Genomic DNA, 24,441 nt, shown 5'->3' on the forward strand with positions numbered 1-24,441 from the left:
TAACATATAAGAAAAATAGTATCATGTTAGCATGAAATATGCACAGACTGCTACGTGAGTTGTCATGCCAACATTGTTAAAAAATTAATGTTTCAATTAGAATTCCCGTTAAAAAAACGATTGAATATATCCTAAGAGAATAATGATCAAATTGAAAAAAATATAAACATTAAATGCTAAATTTGACATTATATTATAAATTTATTTAAATTAGAAATCATATATATTTAATCAATTAAAATTAAAATAAACTCTATACAAAAATCAAAATATATTCTAACCAAAACTCACACACCATAAAAACTTAAATTTAAAATATATCCTCTTTAAAACCCGCACATAAAATTTAAATTCAGAAATATATATATATATATAAAACACATTTTCACATTGGAAGAGCAAGGAAAAAATGCGATTTGGAGGTAGAAAGGAATACGCGTTTGACGGATAATGAAATCTCAAAACTCTTGATTTTGATTATTAGAGTGTTCTAGAACAGTGCAACATAAAAATCTAACAAAAGTTTATTATAAAAAATAATTATAATTATAATAAATAATTAAATTTTAATGTCAAAATTATAATAGTTCAAACCCGTTAACGGGGATGATGTGTAATTTCATATGTGAAATATTTTTAATGAGATGTAATTTATTACTTAGATAACTTAATAAGATAATTACATGTGGAAAATGATAAAACAAATAAATAATACATTAAAAAAGAAAATAAACGTAATTATCTAAAAAAAATTAATTCAGTAGAAAAATTTCTCAGTAAAAAAACGTATGAAAGATTAAAACATTAAATTTATTCATTAAATTTGTTAGAAAAAACAGTTAAAAAAATCAAAGGTTGATGATAAAAAAAGATTCCAAAATATAATTAGAACGTTAATGACCAAATTTATCATTAAGTCATAAAATTTTTTATTGTAATTTTGAGAAAAAGAGCTCTGAACTTGTAATCAAAAGTTTCTAAGTCATTTAATATGTGAAACTATGATTATACAAAAACAAATTTTCTTATGTTCCCAATTTAAAAATTTTGCATCAACACACTCATACAATCTTAATAAATCATTATAAATTTAGTAATCATACATAAATGTAAAAAAGAAAATATATTTTTTTAATTTAAAAATCTTTAAGTATTTTAACATTTTTCGTTAAAATTTTGCATCATCACACTCATACAATCGTAATAAATCATTATAACTTTACTAATCAAACATGAATATAAGAAAATTTATTTGAATAGACTTTCACAAATATCTATACATATATATAAGGTGTCAAGGGTCACTTATTTGAACTAAAACTAAAACTTGTCGTATGTAAATACAAAGGGTAATTAATTATTATTACCATTAGTTTGTAGTTTAGTGTATGCCGTTGAAGAAGAGAAGCTGGGCACTGTTAACCATCGTCTACGAAAGCGGGCAAAACCATGGATTTTAATCCGGAAACGGATTCTCTTTATCTTCTTTCCCAGATCACCCCATCTTCTTTTTATCATTTTAGATTTTGATCCCACCATTTTTCTCATCTTTCTCCACCCTGCCCAAACATTTCATCATCACTACTTTATCATTCCCAGCTTACATGTATGTATGTGCTAAATGCTGAATTCATACCTTGAACCTTTTTAATCTGTCCATCTTCTACCCTTGACTTTTCCAGGACCTGAGGTTGATTAAAAAGAATCATTACTGGTTAGTTCAAGTTAATGCATTCTGGGATTTCGAGTGTAGTGTCAAATACGCATACGTTGAATTTGTTTTTAACCAAGTTCATGTCCTTTTTGAGGATCTTCTATATACCGTTGAAAACAAACAATATAAATGTGTGTATCATGAAAGTCTAATAATTAAATTGTATTTTATTCCTTTTATTTAAAATTGGATTAAATCAAATAATAAACTAGAATTTTTTTGTTAAAAAATAATTATTTTTACTATTAAAAACTGGTGTTGCTGACATAATAATTTAACACCATGCGTAACTCATTCTGACGTGTAGGAATTAATTTTGTAATAGTAGAAATAAATGAAATGTTTAACAGAAAGACCTATTTACTCTCTGGCGTGCCAAATCAATTTACCCATTTTTTGAATAAAAATAAAAACTGACTTTTACTCTCTCTAATTATACACATATATAAAAGATTAAATGCTTTAGGAAAAATTATGAGCCCAGTTACTATCATTATGCCATTTCCAAGGTTTCAGCTGAGTACCTTAACTAAATTGTCCAATCGCCTTCTCATCCTTCTTTGTATAAAGCCTCTGGTGCACTGTTGAACACAAATTGCAAATATTATAATTCCAAATATGAAAACAAAAAACATAAAGCAATATTTAGTCTCTCAAGCCTTAATTTTTTTATTCACATTAGTCTTGAAACTTTGTATTTTTTTCTAATTTGGTCCTTAACTTAGACTCCTCACTCATCACCTAAAAATTTTTAAAAATTATATAACATCCCAAAAAAATATAAAGAAGTTCAAATATTTTTAAAAAAGTTTTCAAGTGATAACATCAGTACAATCTCATTCCTTGACAAATTCCAAATCTAGGACCAAATTGGAAAAAAAAACTTCTGAATTTCAAGACTAATATGGATAAAAAAAATTAAGGATCAAGATGAAAAAAGTTATCAAATTTAAGAACTAAATGTTAGTTTATCCGGAAAGAAAAGAAAAATTAAGATGAGAAGGGCGGGGAAAGCTAAAATCAAGAAAGAAATGTGTTCACCTTTACATGGTGTTTAACATAGGCATAGAAATTTAGTAGACTCCACACAGTCTTGTCTAGTCTCTTACCTTCAACATGGTGTGAAGATATATCTGTCAAACAAAATTGTCATCTAAACATGTTACTCGAATATGGTTGCAAGTGTCAGATTGAAATGTTATTTAAAATTAACCTATACTAATGTTATTCGGATTAGAGTCAGTGTGAAATGTAAATATTTTCAAGTTCTTTTTTTACCTATATGTAGAGAATTTTGGGAGAATCATATCTATGTATTCATGTATGAAATGAATATACATTAATTATGAATATTTAAAAGAATGGGTAAAGTAATATTTAGTCCTTAAAGTTGGAAATTTTTCTCATCTTGGTCCCTGAATTTTTTTATCCTTATTAATCTTGAAACTTGACAGTTTTTTTTTTCAATTTAGTTATTGAACTTGAATTTTGTTAATGTATGATGACATAGCACTATGAGATTATGCCACGTCATCACTTGAATTTTTTCAAATAATTTTTTTGGTATTCTTTTAGATTTTATATAAAATTTTAAAATTTTAGGTGATGACGTAACACATTTTTACCTTTAAATCCAAGTTCAAGGATTAAATTGAAAAAAATTATCAAATTTTAAGATTAATGTAGACCAAAAAAAATTTAGAGACCAAATTGAAAAAATACTAAGATCAGATATTAAATGTCACTTTATCCCTACAAAAAAGAGTATTTAGACAATATAATGTACCAAACGAGACAAATCCTCCATTAGTGCTCAAATCTTCAAAAGATTCTCCTCTAAGTTCTAGAGGTGGAATAGGAGACCAGTTGCATGGAGGTACTTTAGCCCACTTTTTTAAACTCACCACATCCATAAGCTCCTATCAAGGCAACAAATATGGAACCAAAATAAATCAGATTATTTTTTGCAGCTATTGTAACAATGAGTTTAATTATATAATGCCAGAAATAGCCATGAAGGCTACTATATTAGGAGTTGGATTGTATTTTGCTCCCTCTACAAAAAAAGAGAGCCAATTAGCAAATTGATTATTCTGTTAAAAAGTTCTATCCATTTTTACTGTTAAAAATTGGCCCCTGAATGTCAAAATGAGGTGATACACATGGCATGCCACGTGTAATTGTCTAGTTATTCTATCGGCTACGTCAGTTTTTAACGGTAAAATTGGATAAAATTTTTAACAAAAAGGACTAGTTTGCTCTTTGATGTAACGTACAAGAACTAATTTGCCAATTTTTTTAGTAAAGGGGGCAAAATGCAATATGAGTCATAGATAGGGGCCTCCATGGTAATTTTTACCCCAGAAACAGTGTTGTGTTCTTAAACAGAAAACCTGAAAGAAGGATGTTGCAATGATCACATCTGAGTTATCTTTGAATCTCATGGGAAACACTGCTACTATCTTTTGAGGCTGCCAAAAAGGTTGTCATTCGTTAACAAAAATGCCGGACACACCCGTTTTCGCGACATTCACACCCGAGCTCCGAGTAACATAGACAGACAACATGCTAGAAATTGAAGGATATGATATTGTATAATATAAATGTCAGACACATGATGCATTATACAGAGTTTTTCAATGGAATCTAAGCCTTTGTTGATCCTAAATCATTGCAAATTGAGAAAAAAAATTACCTGTCTGATGACATAGAAAGGCTCTTTGGGATGATAAATAAGTTTGATTGGTTTATACATCCCTTGAGATGAATCCCAAGAATTCACATTTTGCAACATTTCTTTCAGCTGTGAACTTAGTATTACAGCTTGGACCGAGGAAACTTCAGTGATTATCTTCAGAGATTCTGTACAAATGAAATACATACATACATACATACATACATACATACATACATACATACATACATACATACATACATACATACATACATGTAAGTATTTAGTTATAATAAGCACTGAAATTTGATGGAATTATTATTGCAGTGAATTAGATAGCCATGTTTATCTCTTATATGCCTTCAATTGAAAACATTCAAGCAAAGACTTGTTAAATGGTCTAATTACACTTTTAGCATCTCCTAAACCTTAATAATTCAATTTAATCCATTTTAGCTCCTTTATGTATATAGTTATAATAAGCCCTGAAATTTCTTGGAAAGTATTACTATTGCAGTGAATGGATAGCCATGTTTAGCTATTACATGCCTTCAATTCAATACATTCAATCAAAGACTAGTTAGATGGTCCAATTGCACTTTTAGCCACTCCTAAACCTTAATAATTCAATTTGATCCCTTTTAGCTCCTTTATTAAATGGAAAATTGTAGTTTTGGCTATTAAAAACTAATAATTCAGCTTAAGCTATTTTAGCTTTGATCCAAAAATTTTCTAATTTTATCCTGGGCACCACCAGAAACTTCCGGCTTCGTCCCTAATGCCATTCTATCAACATGTATATCAATATGTAACCTTCTAAGGATATTCCAAATAAGTAGAAAATTTTAGGGGGAAAAGAAAAAATCATTGAGATAAAGGGTATTTATTTAACAAACCTTTGTTATGTGGGAGCTTGGAAAAATCAAGTCTTAGAGTAAGCTGGTATCCATCATTTGCAGGCTCTACAATGTGAAGAACATCAGTGGAGATTTGCCTTACCATTTTCAGGGTAAATGGTGATAACCCATATGAAAGAAACACTCCTTGGGACAGGAATGGAGTCGATATCGACAAGTAGGTAACTTGTGGTTCAGATACTGAAGACTGTAAAAGAAAAAACAGAAATGAAGAAATTAGAATGATCCATTAGAAAATATAGATTAAATCTATTGTATAGTATAAGACTAGCGATTGAATTTAATTAAACGGATTTAACTACTATCGTATAGGTTAAAATTCAGACAAAAAATAATAAAAGAACAAAAAAAAACAGCTAACAATGGCTTAGAAGTTAGAACTCATATAAGTAGGAAAAAATTACCTTTATATGATATTCAACAGATCCAAATTCATACAAGTGATAATCAACCTCTATTGGCTTTTCTGCACTGCAATGACAAAAGGATTAATACGAATACAGTAACGAAAAATGTTCAACACAAACATTTATACGAACACATGGATTGCATTGTGGATTGAATGTTTCAACATAGAAAAAACAATGGCTTACTTGTATATTCTGAGAAGTATCTCCTTCAAAGCTGGTGAAGCTCTCTCAAAGCTTGCCATGTTTACTGTGTTAAGCTTTCAACGATGGCGGTTTCTCTGAAACTGAAATATATATAAATGAATTTTGAAGAAAACAAAATGATTTGTTTTTTGAGTGGAATGCAAGTTGAATGGTTGCAATCATAATTAGCAACCTCTGAAGCAATCACCCCACTTTCTCTCTTTACGAATTAACTTATTTGTAGAGTAAGCCAAAATCGATCACTTGTCACCTATCATCATTTTTTTTATTCTAAATTTCTTCTTTGATCAGTTTCCACCATGAAAAGACAAATATCCCTTCATCATGTTTTCGTTGAAATTTGTTCAATTTTTGTAAATTTGTACTAAAACTAATCATTGGGTTTAATTGAATTTCTCATTCCATTAATAAATTAATTTAATGAAGATGGAATTTCACTTCAGATCTCATTAACAACAATATTTAGGTTGAATCATAATTTTTTAAAATGTATTCCCATAATTGGAAAAAAAAAACAACCCACTAAATTCATTACGATAAAAAATAGAGAAATTAAATTGAAAATGTATGAAGAATACAAAAGTTTAAATCATATTTTAATCAAATATTTATTTACATCATACTTATTATTAAGCAACAAATCACCCTGTCCGGTTTAGCTAGATGAAATCAATTTACCTTAAAAATGCAACTGTACTGGTCAACGAAGTTGAGATTGTACCGGTGAGCGTATTGTTTTTGTTTTAGTATTGTGCATACTAATATTAGTATGTTTAGGTGTACCATTTCAAGTTTATTAATATATTTTTAAATATTTTCATATATTAAACGTACATATATCTCAATTATGTACATATAAATATATTTATATAAAATATTAATTATTAATTATGTTAAGTAGCTTGATTATATTTTAATTTTAAATAAAATTACAAAAATAAAAATATAAAAAAATAGTTTAAATATTAAAATCTTATTCCAACTGGTATGGAATAAATGGATATGAGATATATAGATGAAAATTTAGAAAAAGATAAAAATTTCAATTTATTATCAGAACGGAATATTTCGTTGAAACGCATGTGTTTAATCTTAAAAAGTAACATTTAAATTTTATTCAAAATGGGAGTGGATGTGTATATTTTACCAACTTTATTATAGTCCAAGTTACCAACCACCTAATAATATTCTTTTCAATCAAATCATCTAATTGACTAAACTCGTCTATTTGTATGAGATTTTATGTATTTATAGCATTTTAAGAATATTTTATATTTATATAAAAATTTATTAAATAAATATATATTTCGAATTTAATTGTTGTATAACATAATTTTAATTTCAGCAATAAAATGTGGATAGTTTATTTTTACTTTTTAGTAGAATTCTTAGAATATATTTTTATTTTTATTGCCAATCCCAAAATTGTAACAATTATTTATAAATAATTATATTTATTAGCTACCCAAGTTTTAAAATACTTTTATTCAGCTTGCTCAGAAATCAATCCCAAAGTGTCTCGTTACACCATAGTTCAACAAGTACAAAGCAAATGGTGCATGCTTCGTTAAGGTACTGAAGGGGGCCTTTTGTATGGATTGCCAAGTGCAGCAACATTTCCAGGGCGAGAAAATACAACCTACAAACATGTCATAAAAAATCCTCCAGTGTTGTCATTGTTTTCCCGGAAAAATAAATTCAGAGTACCAGGGGGAAAAAAAAGAAAATTCACCTGGTAATTTCCAAGTGTATTTGACTTGAAACCAGCTGCACAATAATCAAAATAATATTCCCATGTTCGGATGAACTTCTCGTTGAATCCCAATGACATGATTTTGCTATCAACAATGAAATCAAAATGCAAAATTTCGTAATAAGTTACTTAATAACGATATTAAACTCTTTATTCTTCTTAAAATATTATTCTAAATACATATTGAGACATGAATATGAGTATATTCTACCAAATTATAAGAAGAATATAGGAAAAATGAGTATATCCATATCATATGCATATATCTAATCCTAGAAATTCTCGGATTTTTCAGTTTCATAAAATACTGTTTCACGCAAAGGTATTTGAACCATGGCGGATGGCAAAGGGGGCAAGCAGTGCCTTGGCCCCACAAAAAAGTAAATTTATCATTTAACCCTTTAGAGTTTTATGCAATTACATATTAGTAAAATAATAAAATTGCATTTTAACTTTTCCATGATTCATCGCCTCACTAAAATTAATTTTCTTACTTCGTCCCTGTTCAAATATGGTGCGGAAATCATAGAAAACAGTAGCAAGTATATCCGTATCGGTATCGTAAGGCATACCTTTGATTTTCCAAGAAGTTCCTTCTCCAATATCTAAGTGTTTGGTAGTAATGAAGCCCAATGTTTTCAACATGCTCCACACTACACATTTTTACAAATTAATTTTTCAAGATTAAAAAATAATAATTGCATGATATAAACAATAAACGACTATGTTTATATAGAGAAATTTTGTTAGGGCAAATTTCACCAAAAGTCACCAAACTATTAGTAAATTTATATTTAAGTCACTCAACTTCAAAAAGTTACGAAATAGTCACTAAACTATTCAAAAGTTTTCATTTAAGTCACCGAGCTATTCGAAAGTTTCAAATAGTTTAGTGACCATTTTGTAACTTTTTGAAGTTAAGTAACCAAAATGTAAACTTACTAATAATGTAATGACTTTAAGTGTAGTTTGCCCAGATTTTTATACCATAGTCTTGAAGTAGCACTCATGGCTGATGTTATCCTAGTGAATGATGGTAAGCATCCACCAGGGAAGATGTATTCCTTGATGAAATCGGAGCTCCGTCGGTACCCATTGTAGCGTTCTTCCGGTATTGATATGAACTGTGGAAACATGAACGCACCACAAGCATTTAACAAACAGTCTGAAAATGTTTCAAGTCACAAATTTACAATTACTTGTAAAACAAAAAGTCCATCTTCTGCCAAAACTGATTCACAGCAACCAAAGAATTCATCCATGTATTCATGGCCAACAGCTTCTATCATCTCACTGCAAAGGCCATATATAATTCCGGTCTTAGTTTCCAGTTTTTTTTCTAGAATATCCGTGTCTGATTCACTTATCCAACATATATTGAGATATTGGTATGGGGTATGGTAAAACTTCGAAAATGTTTCATATCATCCGACACTGACATTTAAGTTCGAGTAACATAAGTAAAAAACTGGTTGCTAAAGAACTTACCAAGATATAATTCTGTCATACTTGTAGGTGCTAGGTAGTTGTCGATAGTCACAGAGTTGAAATGTTATATTATCCTGGCAGCAAAGTTAGAACATTATGAATTTCAATCCAAAAAAAAGCTAACTTTTACAGTTAAATGAAAACTGTTTTGGATAATGGTTCGTAGATTTGTAACATTTAAAGTTGTTTCTTGAAAAAATTGTGGAAGAGAAGGGGAAGAAGGGCTTTCCGTTTCGATTGGTGCAGGTGATGTGAACAAAGAAGGCAATATATAGCAATAGTTTTAATAGCCTAGTGCCTTGAATGAAAATTTTTAAATAGTTTCAGTGACCTTTTTATAACTTTTTGCAGTTGATTAACTAAAATGTAAATTTATTAATAGTTTAGTGACATTGTATAATTTACCTTAAATTTAGTAAGCAAATCAACTATGCTGCAAGGACAACAAGCCTAGATGTGTTCCCAGCATTCTCCATAATGGCATTGCCAGGCAATTTGCTGCTTATCATTTTGACAATAGTTTACTAATGTTGCTCCGACTCTACGCATTTCTTATATATATATATATATACGTGTCTGTGTATATAACTAGACTTGAGCATGGAAATATGGTCTTTTAAGGACTCTTCAAATACATGGAAATTTTTGAGAAAAAAGAATTGAACATGTCCGTATCAGACACAAATTTATTTTAATACTCACAGTCGGGACTGAATAATTTTTGTTATTTACAAAAATTTGTAGATTATAGATAGATACCTGAAGTCCAGCTTCCTTAACTCTCATCTCTGCAAATTTTAGTTGCTCCTTGGATAGAGTAATACCAGTATATTTACATCCGGTTCGTTTGACAACCTCAATGGCTAAGCTTCCCCAACCACATCCAATCTCAAGAATTTCATGGTTACCATCAATTCTTGCCTGGATCATTGAAAAGAAAATTTGATGAAAAATATTAGGGTATGGTTTAAAAGTTCCAAAATACGATTAAAAACAACCACTAGAGCAGTCTGGACTTACTTTTTCAATCAGAAGAGATATCTTTCTCTGTTGTGCATCCTTCAAAGCTTCATCTTCAGACTATATAAGATCAAAAATAGTTGCCCAACAATCTTATTTAATGAATAATAACACAAAATTCCAAGTGATTAAGCTTATTCTTTGTTTAATGATGGTAAGTCTAACCTTAAACACTGCACATGAATATGTCATTGTTTCATCCAAGAATAGAGCATATAGGTCATTACTCTACAGAACAAAACCAAAGAACAATTATAAGCATTAGGAATATCTCTCGATAAGCTGTAAATTATCATCAAAAAATAAAGAGAAATTATAAACACTTATTTATTTCATTCAACTCCATAGGTATACTTTTCATCTACTTACAAAAATAGGTGTGTATGTACGTATATATATACCAAGCATAATAAATGTTTTATACTTGTATATACACATAGAACGGCATTTTTGTTTCTCGATCGTACCAGGTCATAATGGCGAGAAATGTTCCTACGAGCTTGTGTTAGAGTATTTTGTCGTAAGACATGCTTGAAGAAATACTTTGCCGATGTTAAACCTGCTGTAAACAACAATGGCGTCCACCAACCCCTAAACCACAGAAGTTGGATGCTAAATCAATTAGATTTAGGAGAAGCATATATATATATAGATAGAGACATACACTATATTCCTGTGGTTTACAAGAGACAGTATACCTCTTCTTACTCAGTTTTGAGTTGGAAGAAATCAAATCTCTATTGGCAATGAGAATCTGCAATCAACAAAGCAAATGTTGTAAAAGTATATTCCAGTAGGTATAGCTTATTGTTATTATCTTGTAAATTTTCTTACCATGATGAGATTTAAAAGACCATCATTTTTATCTACAAAAGTAAAGTCTCCATTGATATATGCATCTGCAAGGCCTAAATCTGCCTCTGTCATAACCTGACAAATCAATTTAAGTGCTCATCAATGGCTGAATATACATAGTTTGACATAATAATGTATGACCTTGATTCCGAAGTATTTACCTTCCAATAAAAATGTGGATAGTGAACTCTAATAACAGTTTTTAGATTACACTTTTTGCTAGTTCCCTCAAAGGTAAACATTGTGCCACCTTCCTCCAACAAGCTGTTCATGGAAAAAGTATAAAGATATTTTAATTACAATTATGAAATCTCAAATCGATGTCCATGGTTAAACAAATAAAAGAAATATGAAGTGCATTGGAGAAGCTAGACTGCCATTACATATATTGATATAAATAATAAATATCTAAACATAAATAGTTTGCTCATATTGACTGATGAAATGTGAACAAGTTAGCCCTTGAAATCTAGAGTAGAACCCATGTTGTTGAGCATCAAAACATGGAATGATCTCATAATTCTTGGACAAGTATTTGTATCATTAGAACAGTTAACAACCAGCAGAAGTAAGAAAGAATGCATAAGAACATATACGAACTCACATCACACAGCCGGTTGATATGAAATGACTGAGGAATCGAGTAACAAAAGAGCGAGCCCCTGTTTCCATCAGAGAGGGTACCATTTGTTTTGGATTGCTCAGAACAGAATAACTTTTTCCCAGCACACCATTTGCAGCAGACATCCCGGCCTAGAAAGAAGTGAACCTCAAGAATGAAATTCATTCTACTATATGAATTGTTTTGAAAAAAGTAAAAACCTTGGTGTAAAATAGGTTGGGAAACAATTTAATCATATGGGATGAATTAGTTTGATAACAGTTAAGATGCATACTAAAAGAAGCACATTTTACAGCTAACCGAGTTGTAAATAGTTGGAACCTTTAATCCATCTTCATGAAAGCCATAGCCTGAAAGAAAAATGACTTTAGTTACCATAATGAATCACTGGAAACTAAGTTACGGCATACATCTTTTGAATGGAAACATGCATCAAATCACCATACAATAAATTCTCAGAGACAAAAACAATGAGAAAAAGCATGCTTATCATAAAATATTTCTAAATTTCCTACATGTCAGACAACCAACAAAAGACCATGCATTGCTGGCTGCTAAGTGCCAAAAAGGGCACTTTAGCTCAAATGCATACTCTACATATATAACATGAAAAGGAAGTTTGAAAGCTATAACATGATTAACAAAACGAAGACCGTCTGCCGAGGGTCTTTTATGACCAAATCTGCTCACCCTGGTATGCTCCACAGAACCAAATCCCTCTCTTCCCTTGAATCTGATCAAGCTCAAGTGAAGCTTTTGTTGCAGCAATAGATGGTACTGGATGGCCTGTTCTCCACTTAAACAAAGTGTGTCGTGGAGTATAATCTGGATTGAGCGTTACAAGAAACGGTAGGCTTGTCTCTCCAAGATTCTGCAGTATCATACAATGTAGACAATCTTAGACAATTTAAACAGCAATAATTGCTACTCTAAAGTTAATAGGGTTTTAGAATCCAATTTCAAGAAGTAATCCCACTTGCAATATCCTAATATCATACTTTTGGTGGAAGATCTAACACAGTCCTCCTGGTCATGGTGAGACTCAACATATTTCAAACCAAAAACATAGGAGACTGTATGAGAACTGTGATTAAACATTATATATTTCAAACCAATAGCTGCCGGCCATGACACCGAGTTTAATATATAGCAAAGAGAACATATTACCTACCTGAAGCACATTAAGCCAGTATGTTAAGCATACTTTCTTGTCAGTACTTCCAAGAAAATTCCATGCACTCCATGCTGCAGGATTTTTCGGCATGAAAGTTGTGTCATGATGAAGAAAAATATCACTGCCAATGAAGAATCATAAAAGATTGTGAAAATTGACTTGAGTATTCATCCTAGATGAGAGATACATAGAGCCAGTGACTATCTATCAAATATTCAAATACTTCAATAGGGTTATCTCTGTCATGGTGAAACGTTAATCCATATGAGAGATGCATTGCAGAAGACAGGTACCTATAGACATATTGGAAAGCACCAAGTACTCTCAATTCATCATATGTTACTTGGCTCCCTAACAACCTCAAAGCATCTGGTGCATGAATAGCCAGTATGCAACCTTGAAATGATTCTTGAGACTCATCTCCGCATAATACGGTGCAACCTGTGGCAAACATGTTATAATTACTAATGGAACCATAAAAAGCTTCTGACATGAGGAAAGTCTCAACATATACTCCGCATCCACCATGTTTGAATGGTTTCAAGAAATAGTTGTTTCAGCAGATTGAGGAACAGAAATAAAGTTACTATTGATCATCTTCAAAGCCTCAACTTAAACATGTTTGATTCACATATAGAAATACTTAGTCCTTATATATTTCCTCTAGATACTTGATTATTATGCTTGATTGTGTTCAATACAATGAAACACAAGACCATGTTGCTATAAGTATGTTACCAATAAACTTTAGCTGAACATGTAACCGGCTTTCTGAATAAATCTTGAACGTATCCGAAACATATACTCGAGCAAAACGTTGAATTCAAAGACTCACCTTCATCATCACTCAAAACTGAATGCACTTCACACCCAGTTCTTATTATACAGCCTCTGTTCTCCAGCTCTTCTCTGATCTGATGGACATTTAGCCAATAACCAAACATCAAAGCAAGCTTACATCTAATGCATGCAAATGAATTCAGATACTTTGAAGACAAATCATCTTAGCAATAGATATGGTGCAAACAGAGAAAACAAACCTTATTTACGTATTGGCGCGAACGCCATCTGACAGTCATCCACTGTGGCCGTCCAAAAAGCTATATAAAGAAAACCAAAGTATCAGAAATTCCTCATAGAGACATCAAACAGATTCTCACAAATACTCAGATTCTTACATACCTGAAGTAAATGATGGTTTTGACAAAACGAAAGAATTGAAAAAGCAGAAAATTCCATAATTCTTTCAGTAGGACTAGACCATATCAAACCACATATCGGTACCTAGAGACAATATACCAACACTGTCATTGCTATTTTACTGCTACAGTGACTTATTATCAAACAGGTAGACTTCAACATAAAGACAGCCTCTGAGTCTCACCAGATAAGCCTTTAGAAACAATTCGGAGTAACCCCGCGAGTCAACAAACTGTCCCAACGTTTCATTGCGGTCGAAATCCGGGTTGTTTTCAAGAACTTTGAGATAACTGCAAAAATGGGAGGTGAAGATAATCAATATATCACAAAGTTATGATCCAGCAATGAATTTATATATATATATAGAGAGACACATTTTTAATTGCTGACCTAATAACATCATTCTTGAACTTGATAATTTCTCTAATCATTTGCCAAAAGTAAGGATTAAAGAGGTTCCTTTTCTGTACAAACAAGCTGGAAATGCCATTACGGCTGCCCCATTCAATGCCATTGCCATGATTTAAGCTCACTGAGAATGACATATCAGATGGTTCCATGTCAACTCCAAGTCTCTCAAACAATTCCATCATATTTGGATATGTTACCTGCTAAAAATATAAATTTCAGCACATTAAAACACATTGCGTTATACATTATGAAACGATGTCTTAATTAGTTTTTATTCTTATAACACATTGCCCTTTTCTTTTATGAATTTAGTCCCTCCATCATGATTTCATCATCAGTTTTTCTTTTGGTTTTTCTTTTGTGTAACTTTTGGAAATGTGTATATAGAGTGTTAGACTAATATTTGTTTCATTAATTCTGACAACTAATTTCACATGCTTTATATTTTTTAGACATAAAATATGTGATAAATTTAGAGTTGTCCAGGATGACTCATCCTAATTTGGGCAGAGTTTGAACAAAGAATTTTCATTTACAGGCTAAATTTCATGGCCCAGTCTTCTAATTTTTATAAAAATTTGGCGTTGGACATTAAAATATTAACATGTAAATAATTTTTAAAAATTAAATCGGTGATCAAATCAGTTAAACTGTTCGTTCTCAGTTCAACCGTCAATTTAAGAATAATTAAATAAATAACTAAAAATTAATTGTAAAAAAAATAAAAATTAATGATACAATTCAACCATCAATTTTTATCTATTTTTTTACGTTCTTTTTGCTAGTTCAAAAACAATTTGATCTCTAATTGGTTAAATCAGTCGCACCGATTCAACCCACTGATGACCACAATCAGAAATTTATTTAAAAAAAAAAAACTTACCCGATTAAAGACCATGAAACCAAGGTCCGAATCAACATCATGGAAGGTAACAGTATTGGCATGGCCACCCAAATCACCTTCTTTCTCATACAGCACCACATTAACACCAGCTTTGACAAGAACATAGGCTGATATCAACCCACTAATCCCTCCTCCAATCACTGCTATTTTCATTTTTCTTTTTCTTTACAACCCTTCCCTGCAAACTTCAACAGAATGCAAGTTTATTATTATCCAGAAGATTGTAATTGAAGGTCAAAACATATCATTAATATTTACAGCAAACAAGACTGTCAATAAAGTAGAACTTCGATACATACTGCTCAAGCAACTGAACCAACTTGGAGAAATAAACAATAAAACACTACTCAATGTGAAGACTATTTATCAAGCTTTTGCTTGCCGGTAGATAAGGCAAATGGAAAATCTATTGAACTGTGATGTGCTTTTTGCCTTCAAGGGTCATGTTATTCATTCGGTTTTGTGTTATATTTATACATATATAATTTTGGATAAATTACACTGGTGGTCATTCAACTATTAGTATTTTTTCTTATCACACAACTATGAAAAGTTTTAAATTGGCCACTCAACTATTCAATTTTGTCTTTTTTTTTGGTCACTAGCTAATTAATGGTGGCAGTTTTTAAAATTGGCATAATAACAAATTTAACCCTCAAATTGACATAATGTATAAATGTTGATAACCAAAACAAAATTGAATAGTTGGGTGACCATTTTGTAATTTCCCATAGTTAAGTGACCAAAAAAGAAAATTACTAATTGTTGGGTGACCATTTTATAACTTTTCATAGTTGAGCCATGGGTGACCAAAAAAGAAATTTATTAATAGTTGGGTGATTAATAGTATAGTTTACTCTTTTATTTTTGTTTGTGGGATCTTTTGGTACACGATAGTCCTATTGAGTTTCGATTAAATTTAGAGTTTGAGCTAAATTGAACATTTAAACAAGAGGGCAGAACTCTCCTGGTGGTGTTTTATTTATCTACGAGACTCAAATTCGAAACATTGCTTAAAGGGTATTGTGCTTCTTCTTACTACTTGACTCAATAAGCATTGGTATGAATAGAGTTTTTACGTGTGAACTTATGTTAACCGAGTCTTAAGTGACTTAAATCCAATAACACCTAAACTCAAAAAGACTTAATTCAAACATGACTTAAACCTAAAATCACCCGAATAAGTAACTTGAAATGCAATGACTTGAAAATATGATTCATAAACTCAAATGACCCAAACAATCATCCGAACCAAAAATTACCTTAACTCGTAATAACTCAAATTATCTAAACTCAAAATTAACTGAACACATATCGCAAAATAACTTGAGTCCAAGGCGGTCTAACTCAGAAACCCAATTAATAAACTATAACTTCAACCCAAAGTAGTCCAAACTTAAAATAATCAAATCCAAAATCACTCATAATTTTTAAAGTTTTAATTAATTCATAAATTAGTATGGTTCACTCACAATTTGTAGTGGATTCTTTGTGTCAAATTATAGAGCAAAAATTTGAAATTTAAAGTAGACTTCAAGTCCCTATACATTTCGTATATTTAGAATTTAGTCTCATTACTTTTATTCTCAATAATTTAGCCTCTCAATAAAAAAAAAGTTAATATTATTAACTATTTGGACTAATTATATATAACCACATAATTTTTTAATAAAAAAGTTAACGAGATTAACTATTTGGACTAATTGATAATATTATAAAAATGGTACCAAATTATGTTATAAATTAAAGTGTAGAGATTAAATCTCAAATTTAAACATAAGAGAATGACCAAAATTAAAATTTAACCTTTTCTAAAAAAAAAAAGAAAGCAGCAGCCGCCAAGTAGGAAACGTGGGAAACATATAGAGATAGAAATGGATCTTGTTGTGTTCGAATCAAAGGAAGATAAGATGTTGAAAAAGGCTCTTAGGCTTTCTCTTTTATCTATAAAAGGAATAGACCAACAAGAAATTTGAATCGGAAATATCGACAGATTCTTATGGACTGCAAATAAATATGAAACAAAAAGAAACCTACTGCTCCAATTTCATCACTATCCAATTTTAATATCAAAATAGTGGGTATAGTAATGTTTCAATGGGTTGGATGCACTTCACTTTTTCTTTTCTTCATTTTTATTCTCTACCATGGATTTGATCGGAATAATCTAATTCATATATACATATACATATATATATTTGTTGCTTCAAGAGTCGGAATATCATTATTCTTTTAGAATTACTCTACTCTAATGGGAGAGGTATTAGACTAATTTTTTAAACTCAAATTCGACTTAAAAAATAGATTTTATTTTTTTTAAGTCCGATCCAATTTAAAAAAGGTAAATTTGGACTCAATCTAATCTATTCATATTGAATTTTTCTAAATTAATTTTTAAAAAATATAATAACACTAAGATCCGTTCAAATAAAAATTTTCTAACACATTAAAAAGTATTTACCACAAATATAATAAATGTTTTATTATATTAAATATAATTTTTCAACTTTTATATTTTGGATTGGGTTTGTAGTTGGGTTTAAGATTTTAGGTAATGAGTTTAATTATTATTGGGTTAGTGATTTAATGTGAAGATATATAATTATTATTTAACATATATAATTAAGATAATTATTTTTATAACATAATATATTCGGGTCAAGTCAAGTCCCAAAGTTCAACTCATATAAAAAATGAGTCCTAAAATTTACCCAAATCTATTTTTTGAGTCTTGTATTTTTGTTTAAACTCTCTCATTCTTTGATTGGGCCACCGAACCTAGACAGGTGACTCAACCCATGCGTAGTTAGGGGTGTTTAAATTTCGGTTAAAACCAAATTAATTGACCAAACCAGTCTAATTCGATTGGAAGTCGGTTAATATTTTTTTGAAAGTTTGTTTATCGGTTAATTCGATTCAAAATCGGGTAATTAACCGAACTTAATAATTAATAAGACAAATTATATGTAGTTTTAATTCGGTTAATTCTGATAAATTGGTCAAATAAGGATTATCAATTTATTTTTTTATATGTTTTATACTTGTTTTAACCAAAAAACATTATCAATTAACTGAAATATTTCGGTTCGGTTACTTTATTTTTTTAAAAAAGTTTTAATTTTGTTAACAATTAAAGAATTAAAAATTATTTCAATTAATACTACTTCAATTCGATTAATCGAACGATTAACCGTTTGAACACTCCTATGTGCAATTCTACTCTAACTCATTAGATTATACATATTCAATTGAAGTTTTATTCGACAACAATAACGGACGACATTGGTATATTGATATTAAACTAGAGTTAAATTTTATAAATATATTTTTTATCTAACTAAATATATTTAACTGCTAGTAAAAATTTAAAAATTTTAAAATATAAATATTAAAATTAAAATTAGTTAAATTTTTTGTATTTTTTTTTCTTAAAGGAAATATATATAGGTTATTATGCCGAGAACCTCCCATTTTAGTTTTATATATAAATTAAAATATACTATTTAGTAGAAATTCATTATAAATTTTATTAAAATAATACGATTCAAAAACATAAATAATATTATTTTTATTCTTTAGAATTTTGATATTTGTATTATGATAAAATGTAGAGATTTTAATTTAATTTATAAATGTTTTGTCAACCTATAAATTTAAAATAAAGTATTTTGAAAGTGTTTTCTTTTAATATATATTGAAACATGATTATAACTTAATTTCACTGCATTGCCCAAACTTTGCTTATTACTTTAAATACTACCTTCAAGTATTATGCTTATTACTATAAAAAGTTTATTTTTATAATAATATTACCTTCTCAAAAATTGTTCGCTTATTTGCCACGAAGGCATTCATGACGTACCGTTTGTCCCTATGAAATTCGAAAACAACGCATCAAATCGTTATTATCAACTCATATATAAAATTTTTAGTACCGGATCTGATTCGGTCAAGCCATTAGTTCAGTAGTTTAATTGGTCTGATCGCTTCGATTGCTTCGTTCGGTTCAATTAAATAAATTATTAAAAATTCATAAAAATAAAAAAATTCAGTTCAACCGATTTTAGTCTAATTTAACCTATTTATACCAATTTCCAAATTAACCAATCTTTATGCCTTTCTTTGAATTGGTACTCCAACTAATTTCTAATCCAATTGATTGGTCCAATCCAATTCAAACAATACTGTACAGTTCAAGAAAAAATAAACTAAGTATATATTGGTGAAATTGTATGCCAAGTCTCTCTTATTTTAAGGGCTAGATCAATTCAGTTCTCTTATTATTAAATACATTAATAGTTACTATTTAAAAAATGGCATGAAAATTATTATTTTCATTTGAAGTTTAACGTTTTATTTACAGAGCCATAAAATAACTTTTAAAATATTAATTATGTTAACCAATAAGTGATATTTTTTAAATAGTAAATGTTATTTTTAATCAAGGACTAACTTATCGGGTCCATGTAAGAGAGGACCTGCCAAGTAAATTCACCTATATGTTTTTTACAGTGACATAAAAAGAGATGATTATTAGAGGCTGGAATAGAAGTAAATTTGACTCGTAAAGAAAATATTGCTATCTTAAGTATAATTTAGTACCAGCCTATCATTCTTCGTTTTCATTGCATTACAACGTTGGCAAACCTCCATAAAACCAGTCAATCATTCATGGCCGACAATATCTCTGTTTTTTGTTTTTGTTCTTTTTTTGTTGTCTCTTTCCTTATAAAAACTAAATCTAAACCCATTTTCCCATCCGTTCGACGGGATCCTTTCAATTCATTTTCCATTGATTGTCGACTTTCCCCCATCCTCATTCCCCCAACCCTTTCTCAGCCATGGACCACCGTTCACAGCGGGAGTTGTGCACCGGTCCCCTCCATGGCGCCACAAACACCAACACCGGCACTTCCCTTCCCACCACCACCACAACCCCAACCCCGGTATTGGAAGAGTACGAAATCGACCTGGAATGGCCTTTCGAATACCTCGATGGTCTCGACTGTGATGCCATCCGTGAAGCAGCTTACGAGATTTTCTTCACGGCTTGTCGTTCATCGCCGGGGTTCGGAGGACGGAACACTTCTATGTCATCTTCGCATGATCACCATGGGAATGTTGTGGATGGAGGAGGGAATGAATCGCACGGGTCAGGTTCAATAAACGGGCGGGTGAATGGGGTGGTAATGACCCCGACGAGTAAGGTTAAAAAGGCTTTGGGTTTAAAGATGTTGAAAAAGTCGCCTTCTCGGAGGATGTCGTTTATTCCGACGGGCTATAATGGCGGCGGCGGAATGTCTGGGACGTCGTCGTTTGTTTCTCAAGGACATTGTAGTATTAACACCGGTTCTGGCATTGGAATGGGGTTTTCTTCGGCGCAGAATCCCTGGCCACGGCGGCCGTTGACGTCGGCAGAACTTATGAGGCAACAAATGAGGGTGACTGAACAAAGTGATCATAGGCTTAGGAAGACTCTCACCAGAACCCTCGCGGGCCAAGTACGTAGTAAAATTTTAATTTTAATTTTGGTTAATTCCACAATACGTCCCCAAAGCATCCCAAATTTCAAATTAATCTCTCAATATCATATTTTTTAGGTCTTTCTGTGACTCTAGCTGTCAGCTTAGGTGTTAGCCAGGATCAAATTTTAATGACGGTGTTTGTTTTTAACAAGTCAGAAGCTAGTTGTGAAGGGCTAAGTGGGGAATTCAATATTGAGATCAAAATAAAATTTTAAACTTTTGGGAGGCCAAAGGTAAAAACTTTTTCTATAAAACTTGAATTGAATACTTAACAACTAGGGGGACAAAAACTGTTATTAGTCCATTTAATTGGCCTACCCGTAGCTACGTTCCTTCTAGTTGTCCATGAAGTCTTAAACATGCTCTTTAGAAGCGAGCTAAAATTTAAACCCCAAGCTTACAAGTAATAGTGAATTTGAAATTCAATAAGAACGTTTTGAAGCTTGGGACTGATTTATAATCTAAGCGGTAGTTTAGGATGTTCAGCGCAATTAACACTTTTCTTTACTGAATTTAAAAAGGGTTTTTCACAAATTTAGTCCCTACTAATTTATTGAATTTTGCTTTCAACAGACAGGAAAGAGATCAGAAACTATAATCCTTCCACTAGAGCTTCTTCGGCATTTAAAACCATCCGAATTCAATGACCCGCACGAGTACCATGCATGGCAAAAACGTCAGCTAAAGATACTAGAAACAGGCCTTATCCTTTATCCATCAATACCTATAGACAAAGCCAATTCTTTCATGATCCGTCTCCGCGACATAATCCGAGCCGGTGAGTTGAAAGCCATCGACACCAGCAAGAATTCCGACATGATGCGTACGTTGTGCAACAGCATCGTGTCTTTATGTTGGCGGAGCAGCAATGGCGCTCCCACTACAGTTTGTCATTGGGCCGACGGGTACCCTCTCAATGTACACATCTATACCGCTCTCCTTAGATCCATTTTCAGCACTAGGGACGAGACGTTAGTGTTGGACGAGGTTGATGAATTGCTCGAATTGATGAAGAAGACGTGGTCTACGTTGGGGTTCAATAAGCCGATGCACAACGTGTGTTTTGCTTGGGTGCTTTTTGAGCAATACGTCGTGACAAACCAAGTGGAACCCGACCTCCTTCGCGCAGCGTTTACTATGTTGTCGGAGGTGGAGAATGACGTGAAGAAGTCGAATCGGGACGAAACGTACATGAAAATATTGTCGTCCATGTTGGTTGTGATGCAAAATTGGGCGGAAAAAAAGTTGCTTAACTACCATGAGTATTTCAATAGAGGAACTATTGGTGGGATTGATAATCTTTTACCTTTGGGAATATTATCGACCAAGATTTTGGCCGAATGCCGTCGGATCGAAACAGAGGAGGGCAAGAAAGGGGATGTAAAAGTCTCGGATTCGTCCGGTAATCGTATTGATCACTACATTCGATCTTCCATGAAGAATGCTTTTGCAAGGGTGAGTACTTTAACACACAAATAGGCAATATAGGCAAACTATATTCTTATCATCAAATATGCTTATTTCTTGCCACAGATCAATGATAATGTGAAAAATGCTACCATGGGAGGAAGAGGGGAAGCTTATGAAAACTTACTTCAATTGGCTAAAGAAACCGAGGATTTAGCCGCGCAAGAGAGGGAGTTATTTAGTCCAATATTGAAGAAATGGCATACAACTGCGGGCAGTATTGCAGCCGTGACGCTGCATCAATGTTACGGAGAAGTGTTGAAACAACATTTAGCCGGGACGAAAATGCTGAACAGTGAGATCGTCGGGGTGCTACAACGAGCCGCGAAACTCGAAAAAGTCTTGGTTCAAATGGTGGTTGAAGATTTCGATGAGTGCGGCAACGGAGGCAAAGTGATTATTAGAGAAATGATGCCTTATGAAGTTGATACAGTCACAATAAGGCTATTGGGACAATGGATCGATGAAAGATTAAAGAAAGGGAAAAAGTTACTTCTGAGTGCAAAGAAAACAGAAGTAAATCAATTTACTTTTTGGATTCTAAATCTATGGTTAAAAAGCATACTAATTGGTTGTAATTTATGTTGTAGACATGGAACCCGAAGTCGAAAACCGAGCTGTACTCGCATTCGGCGGTCGAGTTGATGGCATTAATAAAGGAAACTGTGAATGATTTTTTTGAAATTCCGATCGGGGTTACTGAGGATTTGATTCTTGATTTAGCCGAAGGTCTAGAGAAAATCATTGAAGAATATATTATCTTTGTAGCATCATGTGGTGAGTAACATTTCATTGTGCTTCCTTCACGGGTTTTTGATTTAGGTTTTAGGGTTTTTATTTGATTCTTTTTTCAGGTTCCAAGCAGAATTATCTTCCAGCACTTCCTCCATTAACGAGATGCAACCAAGATTCGATGTTTTCGAGGTTTTGGAAAAGGGCTAGTCCATGCGGGGTTCGTGTCGAGGACATGCACCAACTTATGACCACTAAATACCAACATCCGTCCCCATCGACGAGCATTGGGACGCAATGCCTTTACGTCCGCCTCAACACATTGCATTACTTGATCACCCACATCCATTCCCTCGACAAGACCCTCGCAGTCTCGCCGAGGGTTTTGTCGAAGAGTCGTTTAAGCAACCGTAAGCAGAACGTTACTTCCTTTTCCTACTTCGAACAAGCGAACCAATCGATCCAATCCGCATGCGAACACGTATCGGAAGTCGCCGCGTACCGCCTTATCTTCCTCGACTCGAGCCTCGTCTTTTACGAAAGCCTCTACGCCGGCAGTGTAACCAGCTCAAGACTCCGGCCCACCCTACGAATCCTCAAAGAAAACCTCACCGTTCTCACCACTATCCTAACGGACCAAGCACAAGCATTAGCAATGAAAGAAGTAATGAAAGCGTCATTCGAAGCATTCCTCATGGTACTCCTCGCCGGAGTTCCATCTCGGATCTTCAACCGGTCCGATTACGAGATGATCGAAGAAGATTTCGATAGCTTAAAAAGGGTGTTCTGCGCTATACCCGAAGATGTAATCCAAAAAGAAGCCGAGAAAGCTGAAGGAGTAATATCCTTGATGGGGCAAAGCACCGAACAGTTAATAGAAGATTTCAGCATCGTTACCTGTGAGACCAGTGGAATAGGGTTCATCGGCATAGGTCAAAAATTACCGATGCCACCGACGACGGGAAGATGGAATAGATCGGACCCAAACACGATACTACGAGTATTGTGCCATAGAAATGATCGAACGGCTAACTTGTTCTTGAAGAAATCGTTTCAATTGGCCAAAAGGAACTTGTAATCAATGAAAAATTATATATACAGTGTGAATATTTGAAGAACAGGTTGGGTTTTTTTATTCTCTAGTAATGGGGTTTTAATGGATGTGATTGTTGATTTCAAGGATTTTAGTGGAGAGAATTATTGAAGGAAATGAGGGATTGTATATTGATTTTCTTAGTTGAGTTAAATGTTTGTTGGTTGATATATGAATGAAGATTGTTGAGTGCTGAAGGCAAAGGGATGGGAATTGGGATATTTGGGATTTGAGAAAGCACAAAAGAAAAATGTGAGCTTCATGAATATAGGATGGAC

At 32.1% G+C, this 24,441-nt stretch overlaps 3 protein-coding genes across 3 annotated transcripts; 1 reads left to right on the top strand and 2 right to left on the bottom strand.

Annotated features, from left to right (window-relative positions):
- Nucleotides 1-1,201: 1,201 nt before the first annotated feature.
- LOC107929011 (actin-related protein 2/3 complex subunit 2B) lies at nt 1,202-6,260 on the bottom strand. Its single transcript, XM_016860332.2, has 10 exons — nt 5,899-6,260; nt 5,710-5,776; nt 5,285-5,492; nt 4,410-4,576; nt 4,108-4,185; nt 3,501-3,633; nt 2,756-2,847; nt 2,239-2,295; nt 1,637-1,685; nt 1,202-1,559 (listed from the first exon to the last, which is right to left on the bottom strand). Exons 1-10 carry the CDS (start codon nt 5,955-5,957, stop codon nt 1,354-1,356), a joined length of 1,116 nt encoding a protein of 371 aa, XP_016715821.1. The 5' UTR covers nt 5,958-6,260; the 3' UTR covers nt 1,202-1,353.
- Nucleotides 6,261-7,384: 1,124 nt separating this feature from the next.
- LOC107929039 (uncharacterized) lies at nt 7,385-15,770 on the bottom strand. Its single transcript, XM_016860366.2, has 25 exons — nt 15,646-15,770; nt 15,326-15,531; nt 14,422-14,639; nt 14,216-14,321; nt 14,014-14,115; nt 13,872-13,931; nt 13,667-13,745; nt 13,125-13,272; nt 12,829-12,952; nt 12,348-12,528; nt 11,979-12,007; nt 11,640-11,788; nt 11,197-11,299; nt 11,015-11,110; nt 10,879-10,934; nt 10,648-10,771; nt 10,346-10,408; nt 10,181-10,240; nt 9,920-10,081; nt 9,161-9,234; nt 8,872-8,965; nt 8,660-8,796; nt 8,245-8,325; nt 7,652-7,757; nt 7,385-7,558 (listed from the first exon to the last, which is right to left on the bottom strand). The coding sequence occupies exons 2-25, from the start codon at nt 15,497-15,499 to the stop codon at nt 7,487-7,489; spliced, it is 2,598 nt and encodes an 865-aa protein (XP_016715855.2). The 5' UTR covers nt 15,500-15,531; nt 15,646-15,770; the 3' UTR covers nt 7,385-7,486.
- A 4,318-nt stretch (nt 15,771-20,088) lies between these two features.
- LOC107929028 (protein unc-13 homolog) lies at nt 20,089-24,366 on the top strand. The gene is made up of 5 exons (XM_016860353.2): nt 20,089-20,847; nt 21,445-22,326; nt 22,405-22,854; nt 22,929-23,115; nt 23,193-24,366. Exons 1-5 carry the CDS (start codon nt 20,188-20,190, stop codon nt 24,146-24,148), a joined length of 3,135 nt encoding a protein of 1,044 aa, XP_016715842.2. The 5' UTR covers nt 20,089-20,187; the 3' UTR covers nt 24,149-24,366.
- The last annotated feature ends 75 nt before the right edge of the window (nt 24,367-24,441 follow it).

This window comes from Gossypium hirsutum, chromosome D09 (assembly GCF_007990345.1).
Source record: "Gossypium hirsutum isolate 1008001.06 chromosome D09, Gossypium_hirsutum_v2.1, whole genome shotgun sequence".
NCBI lineage: Eukaryota > Viridiplantae > Streptophyta > Magnoliopsida > Malvales > Malvaceae > Gossypium > Gossypium hirsutum.

Coding starts and splice junctions, on each gene's coding strand:
- LOC107929039 (XM_016860366.2), bottom strand. CDS start 15,499: ATGAAAATAGCAGTGATTGGAGGAGGGATTAGTGGGTTGATATCAGCC. Junction 14,322..14,421: donor TTCAAGAATGATGTTATTAG/GTCAGCAATTAA, acceptor CCATTTTTGCAG/TTATCTCAAAGTTCTTGAAA. Junction 12,529..12,828: donor ACTGGCTTAATGTGCTTCAG/GTAGGTAATATG, acceptor ATGATACTGCAG/AATCTTGGAGAGACAAGCCT.
- LOC107929028 (XM_016860353.2), top strand. CDS start 20,188: ATGGACCACCGTTCACAGCGGGAGTTGTGCACCGGTCCCCTCCATGGC. Junction 20,848..21,444: donor CCAGAACCCTCGCGGGCCAA/GTACGTAGTAAA, acceptor TGCTTTCAACAG/ACAGGAAAGAGATCAGAAAC. Junction 22,327..22,404: donor TGAAGAATGCTTTTGCAAGG/GTGAGTACTTTA, acceptor TTCTTGCCACAG/ATCAATGATAATGTGAAAAA.
- LOC107929011 (XM_016860332.2), bottom strand. CDS start 5,957: ATGGCAAGCTTTGAGAGAGCTTCACCAGCTTTGAAGGAGATACTTCTC. Junction 5,777..5,898: donor ATACTTCTCAGAATATACAA/GTAAGCCATTGT, acceptor TTGTCATTGCAG/TGCAGAAAAGCCAATAGAGG. Junction 4,577..5,284: donor CAAGCTCCCACATAACAAAG/GTTTGTTAAATA, acceptor TCATTTGTACAG/AATCTCTGAAGATAATCACT.